The sequence below is a fragment of the Polyodon spathula genome, chromosome 5 (genome assembly GCF_017654505.1).
Source record: "Polyodon spathula isolate WHYD16114869_AA chromosome 5, ASM1765450v1, whole genome shotgun sequence".
Taxonomy (NCBI): Eukaryota; Metazoa; Chordata; class Actinopteri; order Acipenseriformes; family Polyodontidae; genus Polyodon; species Polyodon spathula.
In genome coordinates this window covers 10830249-10857265 of record NC_054538.1, presented here as the reverse complement: position 1 = coordinate 10857265, position 27017 = coordinate 10830249, and the positions used below count along the sequence as shown (strand labels likewise).

Genomic DNA, 27017 nt, shown 5'->3' with positions numbered 1-27017 from the left:
GCTGGTTTAAAACAAACAGCCACAGTCATTGTGATTGAGTTGATTTGGCATTCGTGAATGCAGTTTAAACAGCGTTATTCATTATACCGATTCTGAAAGATGCACATACCTTCATCATCTATGAAGGTGACCTAAGATTTTAAGTGATTGCAGTTGGCGATTTCTGCAGCCTTCAGAGGCGTTTGCTATGCACAGTACCTAAACGTGACAACGAATGGAATTTAAGACCAAGACCATTTTATGATGCCTACCTTTGTGAATATAGCTTCACTACTATAGCAAATGCAATGTTGCATATGAGGGGTTCGAGTTCCATTTTCGTTTTCCATAAGAACAGAATAGCTGACAAGTGAAAAGCATTATGTATTTGCCCCTATGTGATGCAGTACTGTTTTAGCACCCTTGAACTTATCAATGATATTTTTTCAATTATTGACACCCCATGAATTGAGTTCACATTCCCATTCCCATACAGTTATTTGCAGGCCAGTTTGTGTCACTTGTGGTTCCATAGGTAGTGAAACTGATCAACCCCAAGGGTACTGTAACTGTGCTGTTAGAGTATCAGATTGAAAAGTAACATCCTCTAGTTTGGGGGAGTCTGTGATTCAGCTTCAGATTATACTGTATGTTATTCAGTCAGTTCCTGGTATAGAATAGACAAGATGCTATATTTTAAATTCTTGTTTGCAGCAACTGGACTGAGTTATCATCACATAACCACACAATATCTTTTGAGTGACATTTAAAAAAGAAATTCAGTTTTATATATATATATATATATATATATATATATATATATATATATATATATATATATATATATATATATATATATATATAGGCCAAACTTTGAGCTTTCATTTTTTACCGTAATATTACAAACGGTTAACGTAATCCAAATTAAAAGTTTAGTCGTGACGACCGCTATTTTGCATAATAGTATCGACATATTTATAAACACATATATTGTACGTGTTACAGTACAAGTCAGAATATTGGCAAATCTTAAGATTTACTGGTAAAATATCATACATTTATATCGACAACCGGTAAGCAAAACGGTAACTGTTCGAAATAAAGCATTATCATGTTTATTTCGGACATTTACCGTTTTGCTTGGTAAGTGTCGACATTGACCAGTAAATCTTAAGAATAACCAAGTGGCTTTGGCTAATGACGAATGTCTTTTCAAAATAAACTTAATAGCGCGTTTCTTTGAAAATGTACTGGTAACCAAGTTCCTCTGGCTAATGATCGAAGGTCTCACTGTCGCGCATTGTGAAGGCCTCTCCACACTGGATTCGATATGACAGCCGTATGTTGTCATAGGACACACCGCACCGCGACAAAAAAAAAAAAAAAATGTATTTTTGATACGAGCAGTTCAGACAGCTTGCGATGCGACAGGCAACACTTAAGCGACATGAGAACATTCTGATTGGTGTCTATTTTTGCGGTTTTGTCGAGCGACAGCTGGGGAAATGATCAATTAGGAAGTTTCCCTTGCGTGCCTTGCGGTATCAAAATACCCGGAGCTGGGGGGCTCCCGAGTGACGCATCCGCTAAAAACAAACAAAAAAAAAAGGCGTTCCACGTGGAGTGCACGATGCGCCCAATATCCTGGATGTCGATGGTGCGAGTCCAGGCTTTTCCCCTGCCGACCGTGAACGGTAGCCCCCAGCGGGTGGTGCACAATCGTCCAGGCTGTCCTCAGCTCACGGCGCACCCTGCGGGTTGCCTGTAAACTGCCCAGAGCTGCATTGTTTTCCGACGCTGTAGCTCTGAGGTGGCTGCAGAGGTGAGTTTGGAGTGTGAAAAGAAGCGGTGGGTCGGCTGAAGGCACATGCTTCGGAGGACAGCGTGTGTTCATCTTTGCCGCTCCCAAGTAAGCACCGGGGAGGTAGCGGTGAGTTGATCCCAAAAATGATTGGATATTCTAAATTGGGAGAAAATACAAAAAAAAAAGAAAAAAAAGAGACTACCAAATTAAAGAAAAAAATCAGAAAATACCCAGAGTTGTACAATAAAGGACACGAAAATTACAGAAACAGCAAGAGGGAGAACATCTGGCAGTCTATTTCCAGGGAGCTAGTTATAACTGGTGTATATAAATTATTTCACATTTACTGAAAAAAGTATTCTGACAAGATGTTATGTATTCTACATTTGTATTAGCTGTGTAACAGAACAATCATATGTGTGATTTTTTTCAGCTGATGATACAGTCAGAGGAGAGTTGCCTATTGCCACTGGTGTGAGAGGTGGTCGCAGTGAAAATACATTTTTATCGCAGGACAAATCAAATCGCATCTGTTGTGTGGAGACCTTAAGGTTTCAGTCCTGTGTAACTCCCAAGTGACAAAAGAGTCCACCATGCGCCCAGTACTATAACTGGAAAACTGAAAACAAAACCATGGAGGGATCTGAGTCCACAGCTTTCTAAAGACTGGCAGCTAATACATTACATTGAATGCACTATCATTCATGTTTGTCTCAGCTATAAAACAACTGTGGTTAATGGATAATATGTCTTTTTTTTTTTTTTAACCAGCCTTATGAGATCTGTTTTTTGCAGAGTTCCTCATTGCAAGGAATCATGGAAGTGACATCATCTCATGACTCGTAGAAACACGTCCATTGGAAGGACAAATGCAATATAAAGTAGATTAGTGCTAAATCGGTTTAAGAACGCAGTGAAAACGTTCAGGATTTGGTACTACAGGAAAGCTGGTTCTGGTTATTTTGAAAATGAAGCACAGACATAGATTGAAGCAGCACTTTTTGTTATTTACATATTTCAGCGAAACCTAATTTTTAACAAAGGTTCAGTCGATGACTTGTTCCGTAATAAAAACATAGCAAATTTAATTAGATGCATTTGGTTTGTAGGCTAGGTACAAAATATCAATTAAAACACACACAGTTCTTTGTGATAAATTGATACTTCTATTATATTGAATTCAATATCAGGAGTAGATTAACCAGTTCTCAAAACTAAAGACTACATTTCAAGTATTTTTTCCACTGTATGTGTGTTGCCAGTGTCTAAGGATACTGAACTGTAATTCAGTGATGCACAAGAGGGTCTGGATAGTTTGTTTTGTCTATGTATGTGTCTAAAGTATCAGGGATCCTGTAGCTTCGATGTAAACTTTACTTGCAGGGTTCCCTTTGTCAGCAACACATGCCTGCTCACCTTGGTGAAAAACTGGATATACGGTCTTCCTGATGCAACAGTCTTTTACTGCAGCGTGTCACACAGCACTGTTCATTGATCATAACCTAGAAAACAGATCATATCATAGAGATGTAATGGGCAGTGTAGTGTGATACACTGCTGTTACAGATTCAACCAGTCCCCTGAGGTTAAAAGCTTTAAAAACACGGGTGCAAAGCAGCCTGGCTCTCTTGCAGTGCTCAGGGTTCCTGGTTCACTTGCGGTGCGCAGGGTCGCTGGTTCTCTTGTGGTTTGCAGGGTCGCTGGCTCTCTTGCGGTGCGCAGGGTCACTGACTCACTTGCAGTGTGCAGGGTCACTGGTTCTCTTGCGGTTTGCAGAGTCGCTGATTCTCTTGTGGTGCGCAGGGTCGCTGGTTCTCTTGTGGTGCGCAGGGTCGCTGGTTCTCTTGTGGTTTGCAGGGTCGCTGGCTCACTTGTGGTGCGCAGGGTCACTGACTCACTTGCAGTGCGCAGGGTCACTAGTTCTGTTGCGGTTTGCAGAGTCACTGGCTCTTGTGGTGCGCAGGGTCGCTGGTTCTCTTGCGGTGTGCAGGGTCACTGGTTCACTTGCGGTGCGCAGGGTCACTGGTTCACTTGCGGTATGCAGGGTCGCTGGCTCTCTTGCGGTGCGCAGGGTCACTGGTTCACTTGCGGTGCGCAGGGTCACTGGTTCACTTGCGGTATGCAGGGTCGCTGGCTCTCTTGCAGTGCGCAGGTCACTGGTTCTCTTGCGGTGCGCAGGGTCTCTGGTTCACTTGCGGTACACAGGGTCGCTGGCTCTCTTGCAGTGCGCAGGGTCACTGGTTCTCTTGCGGTGCGCAGGGTCGCTGGTTCACTTGCGGTACACAGGGTCGCTGGCTCTCTTGCAGTGCGCAGGGTCACTGGTTCTCTTGCGGTGTGCAGGGTCGCTGGCTCACTTGCGGTGCGCAGGGTCACTGACTCACTTGCGGTGCGCAGGGCTGCTGGTTCACTTGTAGTTCACAGGCTCAGCCCTGTTACAGAAACAACTTAAACCTACATAACTGGGAAAATGATTTTGCTTCAGGTTGTTGGCATATTGATAAATCTGACACTTTCCATCAATAGGATTCTAAATATCCATAATTGTTTTCACACATGTATAACAGCAATTTTTTCAACATTTTTTTTTTTCCAAATCATAAATTATTATTATTTTTATTATTTTTTAAAAGGCACTCATTTAACCCTTTTGATTTTGGATAATCCAATGGAGTTTATTATTGTACACTTTTGATGGCAACTAGCAACCGATTTGATTGGTTTTAATGACTAGCAGGGCGGTAGAAAGCCCTGGACGTGAAAAGGGGGCAGGGCAAGGCCCTGCAGAATTAAAATGGATTATTTGTTTATTTTACAACAGGGTCCCCACCGCCCCTGTGTAGCTTATTATTTGGTGTTTGTATTATTTAGTAGTATGATTTCTGTATATATATACAGCTCTGGAAAAAATTAAGAGACCACTGCAAAATTATCAGTTTATCAGTTTCTCTGGTTTTACTATTTACTATTTATAAACTACTGACAACATTTCTTCCAAATTCCAAATTAAAGTATTGTCATTTAGAGCATTTATTTGCAGAAAATAAGTTCATGTTCATTTTTAAACAACACAATACTAATGTTTTAACTTAGGAAGAGTTCAGAAATCAACATTTGGTGGAATAACCCTGATTTTCAAGTACAGCTTTCATGCGTCTTGGCATGCTCTACACCAGTCTTTCACATTGATGTTGGGTGACTTTATGCCACTCCTGGAGCAAAAATTCAAGCAGCTCGGCTTCGTTTGATGGCTTGTGACCATCCATCTTCCTCTTGATCACATTCCAGAGGTTTTCAATGGGGTTCAGGTCTGGAGATTGGGCTGGCCATGACAGGGTCTTGATTTGGTGGTCCTCCATCCACACCTTGATTGACCTGGCTGTGTGGCATGGAGCATTGTCCTGCTGGAAAAACCAATCCTCAAAGTTGGGGAACATTGTCAGAGCAGAAGGAAGCAAGTTTTCTTCCAGGACAACCTTGTACTTGGCTTGATTCATGCGTCCTTCACAAAGACAAATCTGCCCGATTCCAGCCTTGCTGAAGCACCCCCAGATCATCACGATCCTCCACCACATTTCACAGTGGGTGCGAGACACTGTGGCTTGTAGGCCTCTCCAGGTCTCCGTCTAACCATTAGACGACCAGGTGTTGGGCAAAGCTGAAAATTGGACTCATCAGAGAAGATGACCTTACTCCAGTCCTCTACAGTCCAATCCTTATGGTCTTTTGCAAACCTCAGCCTGGCTCTTCTTTGCTTCTCATTGATGAAGGGCTTTTTTCTAGCTTTGCACGACTTCAGTCCTGCCCCTAGGAATTTGTTTCGAACCGTCCTCGCCGTGCACTTCACCCCAGCTGCCGTTTGCCATTCTTTTTGTAGGTCACTTGATGTCGTCCTACGGTTGCTGAGTGACATTCGAATGAGTTGGCGGTCATCCCGGTCAGTGGAGAGTCGTTTTCGCCCTCTGCCGGTCTGTAGCTTTGTTGTCCCCAATGTGTGCTGCTTGACCTTGTTCTTATGAACCGCCGTCTTTGAAATTTTAAGGATGGAAGCAACCCGACGCTCACTGTATCCCTCTGCCAGTAAAGCCAGAATTGAACCCTTCTTTTCCTCACTCAAAACTTTCCTTTTCAACTCTTTGGGCATGGTCAATAGTTATTTTTTTATTCCAATTACTTTTGAGGTACTACAGCACTGTTTTGCCATCCAGCTGGTCCTATTGCAAGAGGATAGTGATGACCATAGGAGTGGTTTTTATACTTTTCCTCGTTAAATAAGATTTGGTTCAGGTGATCCCCTAATCAGTACCTCATTCAGTACAATGAGGTGTGCCTGTGTTGGAATTCAACAGACACTGGAATGGAATGGCTGCCGTACATGTAGAGATGCTGATTTAAGAAAAATTTGCAGTGGTCTCTTAATTTTTTCCAGAGCTGTATATATATATATATATATATATATATATATATATATATATATATATATATATATATATATACACACACACATTTTTATATATATATATATATATGATGGTGAAAAGCCGTGCATTTGTGTTTTGTTTATTTTAAAAACCTCATGCAGAAGGTGACCATCTCCTGAGTTAATTCATTGATTAATTGTTGCTAATCGGGAGACGGTCACCAGTATAAAAGCCTGTAGTTTTCTGCGCTCTGGGTGGGAGTTTTGAGGAGAGAATGTGAGAGCGAGAGTAAAACCAAACTAAAAGTAAAACGTAGGCTTAGTGAAGGCAATTTGTCCAGCCTGACCTGTGTGTTGTGTTAGTGTTCGTGATTGTTTTGTTCACCCTTTTTATTTGGCTCTGTGAGCAAGGTTTTTTTTTTTATTTTGAAATTTATTGTTGTTTAAATAAAAACGGCACAAGCACCTTTGCACCAGATCCCTGCAGTGCCTGTGTCTCTATTTCTTCCGGCATCTGGCCTGACATCACCACTTAGCCAGCCTGCTACAATGACCTATAAATTTGCCTGCAATTGGAAATACTAAAGGCTCGGCAAACCAGCATTACAGTTACTCAAATGTTGTACTGCTAAAATCAGATGTTATTTTTAAGTGGGGTGCGTGCTACATCATATCGGTGAAGAGATGCTGCCAGTCAGCTCAAATATACATATTCAATGGTTTTAAGATGGTCTTATCATATTGTGGTATATGAGCATGAGATCCCTGTGCCACCTAAATAAATACTAGCTGCTATTTATTCTGACATTCTGAACATTCTGAAATATTTATCATGCCAGAATTAACGATAAAGAATTCCGCTTGTACAGTTTGTAGTTAAATATTTATGTTTTTAGTTTCATGCTGGTTGTGGTTATGAAGAAATTGTTAATTTAGGCTAATATAAAATGTCACCACTATACAGAACTGGTCTAGGTGAGCAAATTTCCTTCACTTGAGAAAAACACCACAAAAGGAAATAATTAAAGCCTTGTACATCCATCACATGAAAGACCCGCATTCCTGGTGCATCGCTGGTCAGTTCCAAAGCGACTGGGGAAAAAAAAAACAGTTTGAAATCTGTTCACTGGAGTTAATTGCTTCATGCCGCAGCTGATGTGACTGTTCCTATTTATATCGATATTCTATCGCTTTTCACTTGCTTGCCACATCTGGTGTGATGAGAGCTTTAGAGTATAACTGTGTATAATAGTTTTTTTAAGACCATTGTGTTTTACGAATGGCAGTCTATGTCTTCTAAACACTTTTTAAACATATTTGTCTTGCAGGATGGTAGGATCTCTTTCATTGGCCACCAGCTGGGAGGGGTCACATTCGCTGCAAATAGCAAAGATCAGCAATTCAGGACTGCCAGAGCGGTCCAGATCACTTACTACCTCCACAACTATGGCAACGCAAACCAGGACATCATTGCTGAGAAATGGGAAAATGAATTCTGCAAGCTCTTGCTCAAACTCTCAGCAGTGAACGAAGACATTTATATACAATCACTGACCTCATTCAGTCTCTGGAGAGATTTTAATAAAACAGGCATGTTGGCAAGGAGTGAGGTGTTGGTGAGTCTGGTGCTGATTCTGTTGGCAGCCACAGTCTCCAGTTCTATGAGGGACTGCCTTCGAGGAAAGCCTTTCCTTGGGCTGCTGGGAGTTTTTACTGTCTGCATCGCCAATGTTACTGCAGCAGGGATATTTTTCATTACAGATGGAAAGTATAATTCTACACTGCTGGGAGTCCCCTTCTTTGCTATGGGTAATTATTTATCTTCATTACAACTGTTAACGGTATATGAGATTATAGCAATTCATCCAAAGCCGGCTTTATTTTTCTGCATTTTCTTCCAAAAAGCGCCCAAGGGCTAATACATATATTCAATATGGTGTTCCTAATGCGTTTCACTCAATATGCATTTCAGTGTACAGTGCAAAAAATTCACATTCTGGGTGTTTTAAATGTTTTTTTAATGTGTTTTACAGTTTGATTGAGCACATAATTTGCACCAAATCTGAGTTGTTCTACAATAACAGTGGCCACAGTTCCAAACCTTGAGGCATGCAATTAAGAAGACTGCAGATGAGTTCTAATCTAGGTCTTTTCAGAGGTGATTTCAAGGTGTATAATCACTCTATTTTAATTTACAAAGTACATCATCATTAGTATGACCCTACATTAAGTCTGAAATGTTCCATAAAGAAACAGATGAGAAGGGTGACTTAGGAGACCTGTGGGTTAATGTTGCAGGGTTAAGGTCATACTGTTCAGTCCCTGTGTGTAGCTCCCTTGTGACAATTCAATGCTTATCTGAGTTTTCTGCAGGAGACAAAATGTCTTGCAATATACATTTTGGTGGGGTTGCAATGATAGCAATACCTTATCCTCTGTGGTTACCTTTAAAGCTGGTCATTCATAAAAGTAGTTTGTCCTAATTTAAACATAACATAAAGGCCTGCGATAAATCTTGTCTAGGATGCATTTTTAAAGTTACCCCCTGAAATGAGCTGTTTTGGTGTTGGAGAACATCTTCTGTCAAAGGATGATTTTAATCTACGGTACCTAGGGATTTTTTTCTTTCTCTGTATAAACCATTAAGTGTTGTAGGCTTTTTCCATTACTAGCACAATTACTTAATTAAATCTATCAGGTCATGTGGCAGTGGTAGATAGATATTCCTTCGCTTAGTTGATCACAAAAAGCAAGTAGTGTGTCACGTTGACTGGACCTCCAAAAGGACATAACTGCAATTTGATTGACTCCAAGTCTATTTTGTGGGTGAACTTTGTTGAAAGATAATTATTCATGTATGTGTGGGATACCCGTTCATGTTCATACAGTTTAAATTAATAGGTTGTATAAGACCTTGTGGTCACAATCTTGACATAATATAGCACAAGTATGTTTTATCCAACAAATCAAGTAAAAAAATGAACATACATACTTGAGTTGGTCTGGCATATTACAAATTGTTTGTTGTTTTCTTATATTTAAAAAGTCAAGTTTGTTGCCGGTAATGTCCTTGGCTGTTCAGATCCCTTGATGTTGATATATATGTCCTAAGTAAAGGTTAATAAAACAGTGGAGCTTTCCGACAGGCATCTGTGTTTTGTTCACGGGTTGAGGCAATCAGACCCGAGCAAATATGAGATATTGTGTTTCCCAAAGTGACTGTACAAAGGAGTAATAAAGTAATAGAGTACTAACAAAGCTGAAGTATTACTAGTCACATGCGCTGCCTCATTTATACCGCTGGGGTCCATATCAACTCAATGTATCCCTTTTATGGCCCTTTTATTTTATTTTATTTTATTTTCAGGACGTTTTGGGAAAAGGCCTTCTACAGCTGAAGAAGGGCTTTTGCCTGAAATGTCCTGAAAATATAAGATTTTTTAATCTTTTAAACTTTTTGTTTTTTTTTAAAACCTTTTCTTTCATATGCCTTCAATTTTTTACACTGCATATATATATATTCTTCTAAGGAGCCTCCACTGTGTATTCCACCAAAGACAACTTATTTCAGTGTTTTTTTGTTTTTTTTAAGGTTATGGAAGAAACTCTGGACAGTAAAAACGAATTGATCTTATATAGCAATGTTTGAAAATAAAATAAATTGAAACTGGAAAGATTGTCTTCAGAAACATACTTTGCAAATGTAAGTAAACAAGCCGTAAACTATATTTGTCTGTAAAATATGTATCGTCAGCTTCTCTACATTAGTTTCTGTCGTGTCAGGGAGTTGTAAGGAACTGTGAGATTTGGTGGAATTTATTTCTGCCGCTGGTAATTGCATTGACAGTTTAGTTTAGGATGGAAATAGGATTTATGAAATTAAATGAAAATAAATGTAGTCTGTTGCAGCCACAGTAAAATACATTTATGTTAAGTAAATGTAGAGTGACAGTAAACAAGGGAACATTTCAGCTGACAAAAACAGTGACAAGGTGGCATTTAACAACAATGCTTTAGCGGAGGCAGGCGTTGCTCTTGTCTGGGGTGGTTTCATTTAGGGTTCTAGGATGGCAAACCCCTGTTTAAGAGGGAATATCAGCACAAGTAGAATTAAACGAACCGTGACTGGAATATTTTACATTTCACAATAGAAAAGAGTAATTTTATAAAGAGGCTAACAAAAGCAAATAAAACAATTTGATAATAATTAGGAATATGTTGGCCTCTCTCTGCATTACTGTATGTGCACACACAACTATTTTCAAAAAGAATTGCTACGTCCCAGTTATGTCTTGTTTACTGTAAGAAAGTAGATTTTGTTTTCAAATAAAAAATGTGAGTGTCCTTGATGGCATTCAAAGTCATAATTTTCTGTACAGGTAAGGCTCCTTCTGTACATGTTTGTTAGGATCATATTGAGCTGGATGTTTTTCTCAATGTTGTTTTTATTTGTCAGTCTATCAGATAGGTGATGTCATTCTTATGTATCAAAGTAGTAAATTAATTCACAGCAAAAAGCCTCACAACTAAGTTTAAAAAAAAAAAAATAGCTGACTTTAGCAATAACAACATACATCTTACAGATATTAGCCTGAACAAAATGATACACAGCATGGCACATTTACAAGTTAGGACATGTTGGTAATCATACATTATCAGTGACAAATGGTAAACCCTTATGTTTACATTTTCTTATAATATTGTTATGTTAAAAGCTAATATAACAATATCTACTTACTTAAGAGTGTCTTCTACTGCAAGTAGCAAGACCATTATGTAATCTTTATAATATAAGTAGGGGTCTACCAAAATCGTGATTTCGCGGAAATTGTGAAATTGAGGGGTCACCGTAAAATTCACCTCTTTTAAGGGCCAGTGCATACCGGACAAGTACAGAGAGGAAAAAAAGAAACCGTGTTTAAATCAAGTACTGCACAACACAAGCAACGGAAACTATGTATCTTCCTTCTGTAAATGAGGCTCCCTTATTCCTTCACCTTCCTTTGTGCATTGCACTTAAGCAAAAAACAAACAAAAAATGTGGACAAATAACATTTACAAAAAAATTCTCCAAAGCGGTTAACGTTCTTGTTTACTATTCAAATAACAACAAAGTTTTAATCAGCCTATCAGTGTGTCTGTACTGCTTCTCTGTGACCTGTACTGTGCAGTAGAGGGTGGGACAAAGTCAGTGCTGCATTGTTTTGATTTAGGTTGTTAAAATCTTGTTTTCAGCACTGGAGGTAAAATACCAGAAATGGACGACGAAGCAAAAAAAGCTAAGTATATTTTGGTGATTGATCATGTCAAGATAGTTCCCAAAGAAACTGTGCATGCAGATGGAGGTAATTGTTTTGCATATCTTAATGTGTCTTTGGAGAAAATACGATTGATCGCGTATTCAGCTTCAGAATCACACATTAAACAAAAGGCTACTACAGAGGCTGCTGAACAGAACATAAAATAAACAGCTTTCAGAAACCAAACTGGAAGTCAGCCCAGACAAAAAATATTCCTGTCTGTAAGTTAAATCAGTACTACAAAGATCTAGCACAGCCACCTCGCTTCAACCTGCTGCTTACTTTTTCGCAGTTGGAATTTTAGACCCGAATAGCCACGTTTTCTTTGCTTTGACTCGGTACATATAAAAAAATTATTGGATGGGACAAATAACATGATAGTGAACGTGCTGCATATATTGCCTTTATTAAAGTATGCCAGATGCCCTTTGGGTACACGAGTTTTGGGGCTGTTTCTAATCGATTTCCACATCTGTATAACTTGGTAAAGCTTTGCGTTAACTTCCAACCAATTCAGTGGATGCAGAACGTGCAGTCTCAATGTATGGGCAAGTCAACTGCTGGGGGATGTTGCATGCTTGCCTTTTACAAATGACAGCACTCTGTTTTAGTAAGGAAGCAAGAGCCACTATTGTTAGGCTTTGCAGTGTTCTGAAATACTGTCTATTTAGGTTTATTTAATGTTTAAACAGTTTTTAAAAATGTCTGCAAAATCCTAATTTTATTCCACAACCTACCTGTGAAAATAATGTAAATTTACAGCAATTTAAGTAGACCCCTAAATATAAATGGTCAGCAAAACACTCATTTGTGGTCAATTTAAATTCTAAGTACAATATTACCTCAGCTGCATTTACATTTACAGTGCATCGTGGCCCGGTATATATATTATATATATATATATATATATATACATTATATAATATATAGATCTATATATATATATATATATATATATATAATTAAATCAGTCGTTTTTTATGTTTATTTTTTTGATTGAGTGCAGTGCCAGTGGAAGTGTGCCTCTGGAAACATCATCTCAAAACAACAAATGATTCAATGCTCTTTCAAAATACACCCACCTTATTTGACCTACTTTTTCAAGTCTTTTTTCTTCAGTCAGTTTTCCTTAGGGAAAACAAATCTAGGAAGTCATCAGGGTACTTTATTTAAACATCTTGTTGATTAGTGGAAGCACCAAATGGTCAGTGCTGATATTGTAGATAGTTATTGACGTTTATGTCTTGTTTTATTAGATTGGTGTGACAGGGCAGATGGATTCCCTGCACTGAAAAGGTCACCTCCCACCAGTAGGCTGCTACAAGGCTGGTAGAGGGGAATGAGGTTCCAAGCCCAGGTAATCGGGTATGGGGCGGAGCCAAGGTGTACAGAAGGGGCAGCCTCTCCACCTGTCGTGACAGTGTTCCTGGGACAAAGGAGAGAGCCTTAACCTTTCTGTGTGTTTTTCGTCAGACTAAGCAGAGCTGTTTCCTGCCTTTCGGCTGCCAAGGACTGGTCAAGCACCTTCCTGTGGTATTTAAAGGTCCAGGACTTATATATATGTGCTCTTCTCGCAGGACCTGTCAATTGTAAATAGAGTGTTTTAAAGTGACTGTAAGCCTTTTTGTTTTGTGCACTGTTTTTATCTGGTTTGTGTAAATAAATTAATTTTCCATATGCAAAAAAAGCTTATTAAACTCAAATTTTGTGCACAAATTTGTTTACATCCCTGTTAGTGAGCATTTCTCCTTTGCCAAAATAATCCATCCACCTGACAGGTGTGGCATGTCAAGAAGCTTATTAAACAGCATGATCATTACACAGGTGCTGGGGACAATAAAAGGTCACTCTAAAATGTGCAATGTAGTCACACAACACAATGCCACAGATGTCTCAAGTTTTGCGGGATCGTCTGAGACCAGCCACCCGGACAGCTGATGAAACTGTGGGTTTGCACAACCGAACAATTTCTGCACAAACTGTCAGAAACCATCTCAGGGAAGCTCATCTGCGTGCTCGTCGTCCTCACCAGGGTCTTGACCTGACTGCAGTTCGGCATCGTATCCGACTTCAGTGGGCAAATGCTCACCTTCGATGGCCACTGGCACGCTGGAGAAGTGTGCTCTTCACAGATGAATTCCGCTTTCAACTGTACCGGGCAGATGGCAGACAGAGTGTGTGGGCGAGTGGTTTGCTGATGTCAACGTTGTGAACAGAGTGCCCCATGGTGGTGGTGGGGTTATGGTATGGGCAGGCATAAGCTACGGACAATGAACACAATTGCATTTTATCGATGGCAATTTGAATGAGATACCGTGACGAGATCCTGAGGCCTATTGTCGTGCCATTCGTCCGCCGCCACCACCTCATGTTTCAACATGATAATGCACAGCCCCATGTCACAAGGATTTGTACACAATTCCTGGAAACTGAAAATGTCCCAGTTCTTCTGTGTACTGCATACTCACCAGACATGTCACCCATTGAACATGTTTGGGATGCTCTGGATCGATGTGTACAACAGTGCATTCCAGTTCCAGCCAATATCCAGCAACTTCGCACAGCCATTGAAGAGGAGTGGGACAATATTCCACAGGCCACAAACAGCCTGATCAACTCTGCGAAGGAGATGTGTCGCACTGCATGAGGCAAATGGTGGTCACACCAGATGCTGACTGGTTTTCTGATCCACGCCTCTACCTTTTTTTTAAGGTATCTGTGACCAACAGATGCATATCATGTGAAATCCATAGATTTTGGGCCTAATGAATTTATTTCACTTGACTGATTTCCTTATATGAACTGTAACTCAGTAAAATCTTTGAAATTGTTGCATGTATATATTTTTGTTCAGTATAAATGCTGTAAACCCCAGCCTAGTGCAATCTGATGTCACTTATTCCTACACAACATATATCTCCCAGCTAATGCACACTCAGAAATGTAAGGTGCTATAGAAACAAATCTATACTATATCTATTTTTCATCTGATTTTAACCCGTTTGACCTCTATGACCTTGAAAATACCGCACATGTTATCGAGTTACATGGAATGATGCAAGCACAGTTACAGAGCTTGCAGAAAAAAAGAAGATAAAAAAACTAAGCACAGTGACGCTCTTTCAAAGTAAAAAAAAATACAAGCCTGAGAACAGGTTATTGGCATTATCAAATCAAATCAAATCAAATCAAATATTTATTTATAAAGTGCCTTTCATGGTAAGCCATCCCAAGGCGCTTTTAACAAGAAAAAGGACATTCGGAAGAACATTTAGTACAATAAAAACAATATAAACAATAAAAACAGCAAGAGAAAACAACATTTTAAAATTAAAGCAAATAAACGCAACATGAGGAACTCAAACCGAAAAAATAAAACAATATAAAAAAAATAAATATTAGAAGCAAGCTACTGTATTTCAGTATTAAGTATTACATCCCATTAAGAATCATATTTAGTTATTTAGTCATTGACACACTGTAGCTACAAAGTTTAAATTACATTTATTTGCTAAGCCAGGCGGCAGGAAAAACACTTTCTAAGTTAGACTGTATGACATCATAGCTATTCTTCTTTTATTTTTTACTGACAAGATGAAATTCGAATCGTGCATGTCCAGGTCTTTTTCAGGTAGCTGGTGAAATTCTCTAATTTCTCCCACTGAACGCAAAATATGACATTGTGAGGTTTATGTCAGTAAGTGGTTTTCTTCTTGTATTTTCATTTTTATGCTCTTTTTTGTTGAATTATCCACAACTTTGTTTTGAATGTAGCCTATTATTGTCCTCTTTACATGCGTGTTTTAATTAGTGATAAATATGGCAGCTGTTGACTTAGTGATGACGTAGGAAGGAGTCTAATATGAAAAATATTAGTCATGTTCATACGTATGAATGTAAGTAATACCAGGATTTATTTTTTTCCAGTTTCTGGGTCAGTTTATGGTAACATAGACTATAGACCTCGGGCTGATAGCTTCACCCATTTGTACCCCCTGTTTTCTGGTGGGGGCAAAATCAGTGCACCATGCGATCGAATACAGCTGCCAGGCAACCACCCTGGGGCGGGTCTTCAGTGTCCGCAGTTACTTCCTACAGCGCCCGATGCATTTCCCCTGTGATGTTCATAACAACTGTCTGGATTGAGCTAAGTAGGGTACATCTCTGGTGTCTTCAAGTGGACACCTTCCATCCTCTGTGTTTCTCCGACTAGCCCACGACACCTCAAGAGGGCTTGACAGTGATTCAGGCGTCCCAGCATCACCTCCCTCCGTCCCCCATTCAACTCAGCCCAGCTTACTTACCCATACATCAGCGTTGTTTTCTTTCTTTCCGTTTCAACCACAGCCAGTTGCTGCTTCAGATAAGTTCTTCAATGTGTGACGCAACTCTTGGCCACTGAATCTGACGTCTCTGAAAAATTAGGTTGTACAGTGTGCCACAAATCCTTGACAACCCACCTCCACTGGGTAAACCCGGACTCTCCATCCTCACTGTTCTGCTTCAGCAGCTAGTTGAGCATATCGAAGTTTCTTCCTCTCATACGCCTCATCTACAGCATCCTCCCATGGCATTGTTAACTCTACTAGGTGAACAAGGAGTACTGATCCAGACCAGAAGACAATATCTGGTCGAAGGTTAGTGGTGGCAACATCAGGTAGAAAAATAAGTCATTGACCAACATCTTCCAGCATTTTCCAGTCTCTAGCAGCTTCCAGTTGTCCTGGGTGAGGCTTGGTTTTAACACCTTGGCCCACCTTACCTCTTGTCAAAATGTGCGAATGGAGAACGGAGACTGGTAACTGCAGTATTCCTTTACCATAAAGTCCCACTCTGCTGGCAGCATTCTGAACCAGTTGCAAAAGAGACAATAAACATTTTGGGATGCCAGAAAATAACGCATTGCAATAATCATTTCTGGGGGATACAAAGATATGTACTAGTCTTTCAGCATCAGATGTAGAGATTGTAGGTCTAAGTTGTGCAATATTTCTCAAATGATAAAAGGGCGATTTTGTAATCTTTTTGATATGTTTCTCAAATAAAAGAGTAGGGTCAAAGATCACACCTAAATTTCTCATTTCTAGTACAGGTTCAGAAGATAGTCTGTTGAAATCCAGGCCAAATGATTCAGGCTTATTTAGCTGGTTTATTGAACCCACTAAAAAACCTCAGTTTTTTACGCATTCAACATTAAGACATTTTGAGACATCCAGCCCTTAATGTCAGTAAGTCAAGATACTATATTGGTCCCAAAAGAGACAAAGACAGCTGGGTGTCATCTGCATAAAAATATATTCGTTTATAATATCACCGAGAGGGAGCATATAAATGGAAAATAATAAAGGACCTAAAATAGAGCCCTGTGGAACACCACAAACTAATTTAGACAATGCAGATTTTTCATTCCCAATTAAAATAAATTGAGACCTATCAGAAAGATAAGAATTGAACCAAAATGAAACAACTAAAGATAAACCCACAACATTTTGTAGGCGATTGATTAAGGTAGAGTCATCCATGGTTTCAAAAGCAGCACTTAGATCTAACAAAATGAAAACTGATAAATAACCCGAGTCAGTGCCAATTAATAAATCCTTTAATACTCTGACAAGAGCTGGCTCAATACTATATGCATGGCGAAAACCAGCCTGACATTTTTGATAGATGTTGTTTTGTGTCAAAAATTGATGCAGTTGATTTGCAACTACCCTTTCTAATATCTTTGCAAGAAAAGGAAGATTTGAAATAGGTCTATAATTATATAGAATTGTTGGATCCAAGTTATGTTTCTTGATCAATGGCTTTATGACAGCCGATGGAACTAGCCCAGAAGAAAGTGAACCATTAATAAAATTAAGAGCATATGTATTAAGAGAACAAAATATTTATTTCAATAAATTTAGTTGGATACAGGTAGTAGGTTTAATATGCATGTCTATATCATTTGAACCTATTAAGGTCACTGGAGAGAAAGCATCAAAAATAACCACAATAGGTCTGGTAGGTTCTACTGGGGTTTAATCTTTCATCACCAAAGATGATTTGATTTCTGATGTTTATAATTTTACTATGGAAATAGTCATTAAAGTCATTGCAAGAGTCTGTGGCAACAGATGAATTACATGGAGGATTGGCTCCTACCAAAGCCTCTGTATACTTTACGTGATGGTCCTTCCATGTAAGGTAATGCACCTGCAGTTTAGTACCTCTCCATTTACATTCTAACTTTCAACCATCCTGTTTAAGTTTTCGAGTGCCATCATTAAACCATGGCGAGTATTTTTTTTAGCAAAACATTTTGAACCTTAGCTGGAGCAATAGCATCAAGCGTACCAGATAGAAAGATATTATAATTATTAACAAGCTCATCCATAGTTACAGAGTGCAATAAAGGGTAATAAAGAGCCAAGTGCCTACTAAAAAAAGTAGTTGAAGGGTTAAGTTCCTGAGTTAAAGTGTGTATCACTTTATTTATAAGTACTGCCACATTAACCTAAAAAATAACAGCAAAATGATCTGAAATGGTAAGATCAGTAAGAACATAAGAACATAAGAACATAAGAAAGTTTACAAACGAGAGGAGGCCATTCGGCCCATCTTGCTCGTTTGGTTGTTAGTAGCTTATTGATCCCAAAATCTCATCAAGCAGCTTCTTGAAGGATCCCAGGGTGTCAGCTTCAACAACATTACTGGGGAGTTGATTCCAGACCCTCACAATTCTCTGTGTAAAAAAGTGTCTCCTATTTTCTGTTCTGAATGCCCCTTTTTCTAAACTCCATTTGTGACCCCTGGTCCTTGTTTCTTTTTTCAGGCTGAAAAAGTCCCTTGGGTCGACACTGTCAATACCTTTTAGAATTTTGAATGCTTGAATTAGGTCGCCACGTAGTCTTCTTTGTTCAAGACTGAACAGATTCAATTCTTTTAGCCTGTCTGCATATGACATGCCTTTTAAGCCTGGAATAATTCTGGTCGCTCTTCTTTGCACTCTTTCTAGAGCAGCAATATCTTTTTTATAGCGAGGTGACCAGAACTGCACACAATATTCAAGATGAGGTCTTACTAGTGCATTGTACAGTTTTAACATTACTTCCCTTGATTTAAATTCAACACTTTTCACAATGTATCCGAGTATCTTGTTAGCCTTTTTTATAGCTTCCCCACATTGCCTAGATGAAGACATTTCTGAGTCAACAAAAACTCCTAGGTCTTTTTCATAGATTCCTTCTCCAATTTCAATATCTCCCATATGATATTTATAATGCACATAGTGTTTAGGCCGTGAAAAATGACTAAATCTAACGTGTGTCCATAATTATGAGTAGGACCTGTAATATGCTGGACAAAGTCTAAAGAATCAAGTAAATTTTAAAAAATGTGTGGAGTACTTGTCTGATTCGATATCTACATGAATGTTAATCACCCAACAGAAGAATTCTACTGAGGTTGGAAGACAGGAAAGATAGAAATTCACCAAATTCAGATAAAAATGAAGCATGTAGCTTTGGTTCACGATATACAATACCAATGTGCACAGATTCTTCATTAATGATAATAGTTCTAATGATGAATAATCATCCATAGTTCCTTGTTTAATATCAGAGTTATAAATTGTAGTATGTCCAATTTACTACAGTCCAACTAGCACTTGCCCTTCCCTAGCTCTTAATCTAAAAAATCTTTTAGGTAGTTTTCAAAATGTGCATCAAGCATACTTGCCCCATTATTGTTCAAATGAAGCCCATCTTTATGATATAGTTTTTTTTTTTTTTTTAAATAGACCCAGTAGTTAATGTGTCCGATCTGTTCTTGAACACACCAACCAGCTAACCAATTATTTATTGATGAAATACCTCTGCCAAAAACAGGCAGTCGGCCAGAAAGAATGGGCTTGCGGTTTAGCTCTTTTAGTTTCTTAGTTAGAGATTTAAGTCTTTGTTTCATCACTTCTGATTTTCTATCTTTGATGTCATTAATACCTTCATGCACAATTACTACTGGCCCCTTTTGTGTTTTATTGGAACTGTTTACCAGCTTGTGTATTCTAATGTCATGTCCTGAATTTTTGCTCCTGGCAGGCAGGTTACAGACCTGTTCAATGGATCTTTACGTGTGAAATCACGATTAACATAGTGAATTCACCCAACAATAAAACATCCACATTGCTTTCTGTATTGTCAAGTTTTTTCGGTACCTTAAGTGACAGCCTCTCTATGTAACCCTTCCATAATAGGACATGCAGTGTTTGATCATGAGTTTGGTTCATCATGAGCATTTAAGACCAATAAGTTAGAGGTCTCACCTACAATATGTGAAGTTAACAAGGTGTTTATCTGATGAACACTGTTTTATATAAACTGCTCATTTGTACAGTATATATATCTCTGAGTGTTACTACTTGATTTTTAAGTTTGCGCACAGTTACGCTGTAGTTGTTATGAAGCCGTCACTCCCGAGCTTCCCCACTAGGTCTCCGCTGCCACCAGCGGTTGCAGTTAGGGTTGGGAGATGGAGTTGATTAAAGCTGTAGTCTCAGCAATGTGTAGTTTGCACACGAAATAATACTGGGGTTCCGTCCCGAAACAATAATAAATAAAGGCAATGTCCAGGCACAGCTCTGCGTCCTTTCACAGTGCTCCCGTGCTGGTGGTGAACACACAGTGATTAGTGACTTGCTTCAGGAGTTGTAATCTAGGTTTTAATGCTGGCTTCACAGCAACAGCTCCCAGGTGTTTAGTCATGTAATACAGTGGCTTGCGAAAGTATTGACCCCCCTTGGCATTTTTCCTATTTTGTTGCCTTACAACCTGGAATTAAAATGGATTTTTATTTGGATTTCATGTAATGGACATACACAAAATAGTCCAAATTGGTGAAGTGAAATGAAAAAAATAACCTGTTTCAAAAAATTCTAAAAAATAAATAACGGAAAAGTGGTGCGTGCATAAGTATTCACCCCCTTTGCTAAAGCCTCTAAATAAGATCTGGTGCAACCAATTACCTTCAGAAGTCACATAATTAGTTAAATAAAGTCCACCTGTGTGCAATCTAAGTGTCACATGATCTGTCACATGATCTCAGTATATATACACCTGTTCTGAAAGGCCCCAAAGTCTGCAACACCTCTAAGCAAGGGGCACCACCAAGCAAGCGGCACCATGAAGACCAAAGAGCTCTCCAAACAGGTCAGGGACAAAGTTGTGGAGAAGTACAGATCAGGGTTGGGTTATAAAAAAATATCCGAAACTTTGAACATCCCATGGAGCACCATTAAAGCCATTATTAAAAAATGGAAAGAATATGACACCACAACAAACCTGGCAAGAGAGGGCCGCCCACCAAAACTCACGGACCAGGCAAGGAGGGCATTAATCAGAGAAGCAACAAAGAGACCAAAGATAACCCTGAAGGAGCTGCAAAGCTCCACAGCGGAGATTGGAGTATCTGTCCATAGGACCACTTTAAGCCTTACACTCCACAGAGCTGGGCTTTACGGAAGAGTGGCCAGAAAAAAGCCATTGCTTAAAGAAAAAAATAAGCAAACACGTTTGGTGTTCGCCAAAAGGCATGTGGGAGACTCCCCAAACATATGGAAGAAGGTACTCTGGTCAGATGAGACTAAAATTGAGCTTTTTGGCCATCAAGGAAAACGCTATGTCTGGCACAAACCCAACATCTATCATCACCCCGAGAACACCATCCCCACAGTGAAGCATGGTGGTGGCAGCATCATGCTGTGGGGATGTTTTTCATCGGCAGGGACTGGGAAACTGGTCAGAATTGAAGGAATGAGAGATGGCGCTAAATACAGGGAAATTCTTGAGGGAAACCTGTTTCAGTCTTCCAGAGATTTGAGACTGGGACGGAGGTTCATCTTCCAGCAGGACAATGACCCTAAGCATACTGCTAAAGCAACACTCGAGTGGTTTAAGGGGAAACATTTAAATGTCTTGGAATGGCCTAGTCAAAGCCCAGACCTCAATCCAATTGAGAATCTGTGGTATGACTTAAAGATTGCTGTACACCAGCGGAACTCATCCAACTTGAAGGAGCTGGAGCAGTTTTGCCTTGAAGAATGGGCAAAAATCCCAGTGGCTAGATGTGCCAAGCTTATAAATACATACCCCAAGAGACTTGCAGCTGTAATTGCTGCAAAAGGCGGCTCTACAAAGTATTGACTTTGGGGGGGTGAATACTTATGCACTCTCAAGTTTTCTGTTTTTTTGTCTTATTTCTTGTTTGTTTCACAATAAAAAATATTTTGCATCTTCAAAGTGGTAGGCATGTTGTGTAAATCAAATGATACAAACCCCCAAAAAATCCATTTTAATTCCAGGTTGTAAGGCAACAAAATAGGAAAAATGCCAAGGGGGGTCAATACTTTCGCAAGCCACTGTATTTACAAATAAACAGTTATAAATACAAACTCCCGGTTATCTTATCTCTGTACTCCTTTTACAGGTAGGTCTGTAACCATAACAAATGAACAGATTGCTCAGCCACATCCCCTGAAATACCCTCAGTCACGCCCCCTTCAGTGGCAAGTCCAATCACGTATCCTCCAATGCGTGACTGACACATCGCCTACTGCATTAAGGTGATGACTTCTGGTATTGTGGCTCCGCAGAGGACCGAATTCCAACTGACCCTGGAATGAACTGTCAAACCATCCAGTCCAGGGCACACTGTTCCCATTACACAGTGCCCTCACAGGTTCGGAGGAAGATTGTTGACTAGGATTCATTTGCTCTCTAACACAGACCCTCAATGTAATTTTTGTTTTATGTATGCATGTGAAGCAGTTCTTGTATTGCACTTCATGTAAAAGTCACATTTCATTACATGTGCAATATCTTAAAACCCTACTCTTGCAAAAGCAAATTTGGTTTTCTTCCCCTCCTGCCCTTCCAGCTTTGAAGAAGCAATCAGAGAGAAGGATCTTCAGCATCTTAGTGTAATACATTCCTGGTTCTCTCTAGGCACCAAGTACTGTATTGCTTTAGTTGTTCATACTCCATTGTATTGGCCTTTTAGTGTAGGTCCATTGCACTGAGTAACTATGCTGTTAGAAGTGTTCTCAGTGCTCTAGTATGATATTAAGGAGCTAATCTGCTGTTGGTTGTGTTATGTTGAGAAATGCATCTCGCTTGAAATGAAGTAAATAATGAGCAATTAGATTAGCATGAATTTTGAAAGTTGTTACTGGAAAGGCAGATGTTTCTGATACAGCTCAAGTCAAAAGAACATTCATGCCTTTTTCTGTCTCATATCTTTGTATGACTTCTGAGGTAGAGTCTATTAACTCATACATATCTATAAAAACACTAAATAGTGGTGCATTGTCAATGAAAAAGATATAAAAAATAATTACATTCATATTCAATTAACCATTTGCTGAATTTTCATTACATAGTAATAAACAAGCGCTAGATATGCCATGCATGTGTGTATCTTATTAGACTGCCATTGGAGCTCATATTTCACATGTATGTTGAATTTGTTTTTTGAGACTTGGTAGTTTCCTGCCCCAATAAAAAAGACATACAATGACGGGCATGTATTATCTCAATTGTGAGTGACAATCATGTGGTTTAAATGTGCCTTAATTAGGTAGTGTGGATAGCTTATAGAACAATATCGGTAACGCTGTATACCAGTCTTTGTAAGTCTTATTTTGAAGATGCAGGAAACTACCAAGTCTAAAAAACATACTATGAAATATGAGTTCAAGTGATGTTTCAATAATAAAATTAGAAAATACATTATTTCATCCCTTCTATTTTTTCAGAATGAACATCTGTCTTAGCTTTAGGGTTAATCTAACCCTGCAGTTATGTTAACATTATTGTATTATTCACTAGTTATTTAAGTGTTTTGAAAGGGGGAGTGTGTTGAACACCCTACTATGAAATGGGAAGAAGAAAATTCTTTAAGAATCGTCTGTGATTTTGAAGAAAGAGGGATCCTTTGTTTTTGGTGATAGACAATGCGCAAAGTGCTGGTGGCAAACAATGCAATGCTATTTATAATACATCTGAAACCCAAACACGTCAGATGAGTTTAAACGTCATGTTTGAGGATGATGTACAGAAGTGTAAAGCTCAGAAGTGAAACTTAGAGTTAGACCACCAACACAAATGAGAATTTTTCTAACATGACAGAAATTGCATTAGCACTACCAATAAAACAACAGACTTGAATTAATTTAAATATTTGTGATGTAATAGCCTCAATTTGTACATGAAAAATTGGTTGTGTTCTGAGGCACTGAAATTATATAAGTGTAATGTTGTTCAATGATTGATTGCATTAAGAGCACAGGGGTGCAGGCACTTCATTGTAAGCCAGTGCTGTAGAATGGGGTTTTCACAGAGGGACCTGCCTAAAATGATCCACTGAGGCTGATGACAAACTGTACGCTAGGGTTTCTATAGTATTGTACCTGTCTAAAAGCTGTAAAATATAAAGTACAACCTTATATCTTTAGTGGGAACCTCAAGATACCTTAAACTTTACCATTCAAAAATACCTCGTTTTTTCATCAGCAGAAGGAAGTTGGCTCAGTTTTACTAAATGTGCAAATCCATTAGTAGGAGGTCCCAAGTGTGTTCCAATGCAAACCTGCTGGCTAGTGTAACTTCATTTTTAGTGCAGTCTGTTTCCATTCATAACACAGCACAAGGTTCTATTTCTGGCCAGCAGCTGTATAGTATTTACATGCCCTGTCAAAGTATATAACAGTGTAATTTATCTGTCTAAGCTATCTATGCTATCAGAATAAGGTTGTACTTCTTTGTTCACTGTATATTTTAAGAAACAATTCCTACTTTGGTTTGGAAAATGAACAGACTTGCAAATCAGTTTAGAATTTTATCTATTTATTTTATTTGAATCTAAAATTCTATTGCAGTATATATGGTCAGATAGCTGGTTCTTTTTTTGCAGTTTGTACATCTCCCTACCAAATCTAAAAAAGACAGATCTGCTAAAATGTTTGAAGGATAATCACCAGTGTCAATTTACTAGGAGGACAGCTGCACGTACTTGGACCAAATAGGCTGCAGAATGTGGATTGCGTTATTAACAAATATAAATCACTGACACACTAGAAGTAATTTTATGCAAAAGAGAACTGAACTTGTACGACATACAACATAACACCTGTGAAGTTTGAAATGCTGGCTGAAACCAGTGGATCAGTTTGAAGAGTGATTTAGATTTCTGAATAAAGCAGTTCTGGATTATTTTTAAAGCTTGATGTTAACCTTCTTTTTATTTTTAGACCAATATTTACAGCACAGAACACAAAAAGATTGAAGAGTTTACCGGCCCTACTTACTTATTTTCTTAATTTGGTTTTGATTAATTAAATAACATCTTGTAATAATGTAATAAAAAAAAGAAATCATTCTTACATTTGATTTGATTATTAAACTATTGGCAATGTGCTATTCACAATATAGTAATGTGTGCTCTTCATACAACATGAATTAGACAAAACATTGCTCTTCAGCAAAAAAATAATTATAATAATTAGGCCTTATTTTTTCCTTTAAATAGTTAAATGCTATCCTGAATTTATTTAAAAGTGTATTAAAAGTATTGCTTTGTATTGTGTATTTATTCCATTCATACAATAGGGTGAATGATTAAAGGAAGAAAAGTATCTCACTGTGAATGCTCTGTATAAAGTTTCTGTAAATAAAGCAAGCATGCCTTTTATTGCAAAGGGTGACACCAATGAATGGCTGAGAGGAATGCTCGAGAATATACAGAACTGAACAATGTATGCTCTAGCCAGCTAAGGATAGTAGACCAATAATATGTTTTTTTGGGTTTATCTTTTTAGGTCATGGAACAAAAGGAGTTTTTGAGCTGCTTGCAGGATGGCGAAGAACTCGAGAAAACCAACCTTTCAAAGAAAGAGTAGCAGATGCCTTTGCAGATGTGATGGTTTGCTACACCATGACTAGCTCCATGTACATCATTACATTTGGCATGGGGGCCAGTCCTTTCACCAATATTGAAACAGTGAAAATATTCTGCCAGAACATGTGTGTTACGATCCTTGTGAACTACTTCTATGTCTTTTCATTTTATGGCTCATGCTTGGTCTTTGCTGGCCAGCTAGAACAAAACAGATACCACAGTGTGTTCTGCTGTAAAATACCATCTTCAGAGTACTTAGAAAGGCAGCCTACATGGTTCAAGACAATGATGAGTGACGGGCAAGATCTTTCTACACATCACGACAGTGTCCCCTATCAAAATCACTTCATTCAGCACTTTCTACGGGAACACTACACAGAATGGATTACCAATACGTACGTGAAGCCATTTGTTGTAATATTATATCTAATTTATGCATCATTTTCTTTCATGGGGTGTTTGCAAATTAGTGATGGATCAAACATAGTCAACCTCTTACCTAGTGACTCGCCAAGTGTCTCCTATGCACTGACCCAGCAAAAATACTTCAGTAACTACAGTCCTGTAATTGGGTTCTATATTTATGAGCCGATAGAGTACTGGAACACAACCGTACAAGAACATTTAAATACATTAGGTCATGGGTTTAATAGAATATCATGGATTGATCATTACTTTCAGCATTTAAAAGTCATCAATATTACTACTCCAACCAAAAGCGATTTTATAACTGTTCTGCAAAATTCATTCTTGATAAAAAAAGAATTTCAGCACTTTAAAGATGACATCATTTTTTCCAAAACAGGGGATGAAGTTGATATCATTGCATCCAGGATGTATATGGTTGCCAGAACCAGCGAGAACACAAGGGAAGAAGTCGTTGAATTGCTGGAAAGGCTAAGGCCATTGTCTCTTATCAACAGCATCAAATTTATTGTGTTTAATCCTACCTTTGTGTTCATGGATCGCTACAGCGCCTCCATCATATCACCCATTGTGACGTCTGGATTTAGTGTCCTGATTGCCTTAGTCCTGACCGTCTTCCTAGTTATTAATCCACTTGGTAACTTTTGGTTGATAATTACAGTCACCTCAGTAGAGTTAGGCGTTCTTGGCTTGATGACATTATGGAATGTAGACATGGATAGCATATCTATTCTGTGCCTTATTTACACTTTGAATTTCGCGATGGATCACTGTGCACCTCATCTTTATACTTTTGTATTAGCAACTGAGCACACCAGGACTCAGTGCATAAAGATCTCCTTGGAGGAGCATGGGGCAGCCATTTTGCAAAATGCATCCTGTTTTCTCATTGGGCTGGTGCCCCTTGTGTTTGTGCCTTCAAACTTGACCTTTACACTGTTTAAATGCTCTCTACTTACCGCCGGGTGTACAGTGCTGCACTGCTTTGTGATATTGCCGGTCTTTTTAACATTTTTTCCACCATCAAAAAAGAGGCAGAAGAAAAAAAAACGTGCAAAGAGAAAAGAGAGGGAGGAAATTGAATGCATAGAGGTCAGAGATAATCCTGATCACGTGACTAGTGTTTGAAGAGCCCTCTATTAAAAGAAAGGGAATCTACTTG

The 27017-nt window shown here is 38.8% G+C and overlaps 1 protein-coding gene across 2 annotated transcripts in view; it reads left to right on the top strand.

Moving 5' to 3' along the window:
* The window catches only part of ptchd4 (patched domain containing 4), a 30169-nt gene that overhangs the window by 2839 nt on the left and 313 nt on the right, over positions 1 to 27017 (top strand). The window contains exons 2-3 of one of the 2 annotated variants that reach the window (XM_041249716.1): positions 7529 to 8009; positions 25350 to 27017. The exon at positions 25350 to 27017 is cut by the window's right edge and continues 313 nt beyond it. In XM_041249716.1, coding sequence (XP_041105650.1) covers positions 7529 to 8009; positions 25350 to 26983 — 2115 coding nt within the window. In that variant the 3' untranslated portion in view covers positions 26984 to 27017. Of the gene's footprint in view, positions 1 to 7528; positions 8010 to 12756; positions 13146 to 25349 lie in introns of those variants that run through there. The other variant, XM_041249714.1, reaches the window with a different exon arrangement.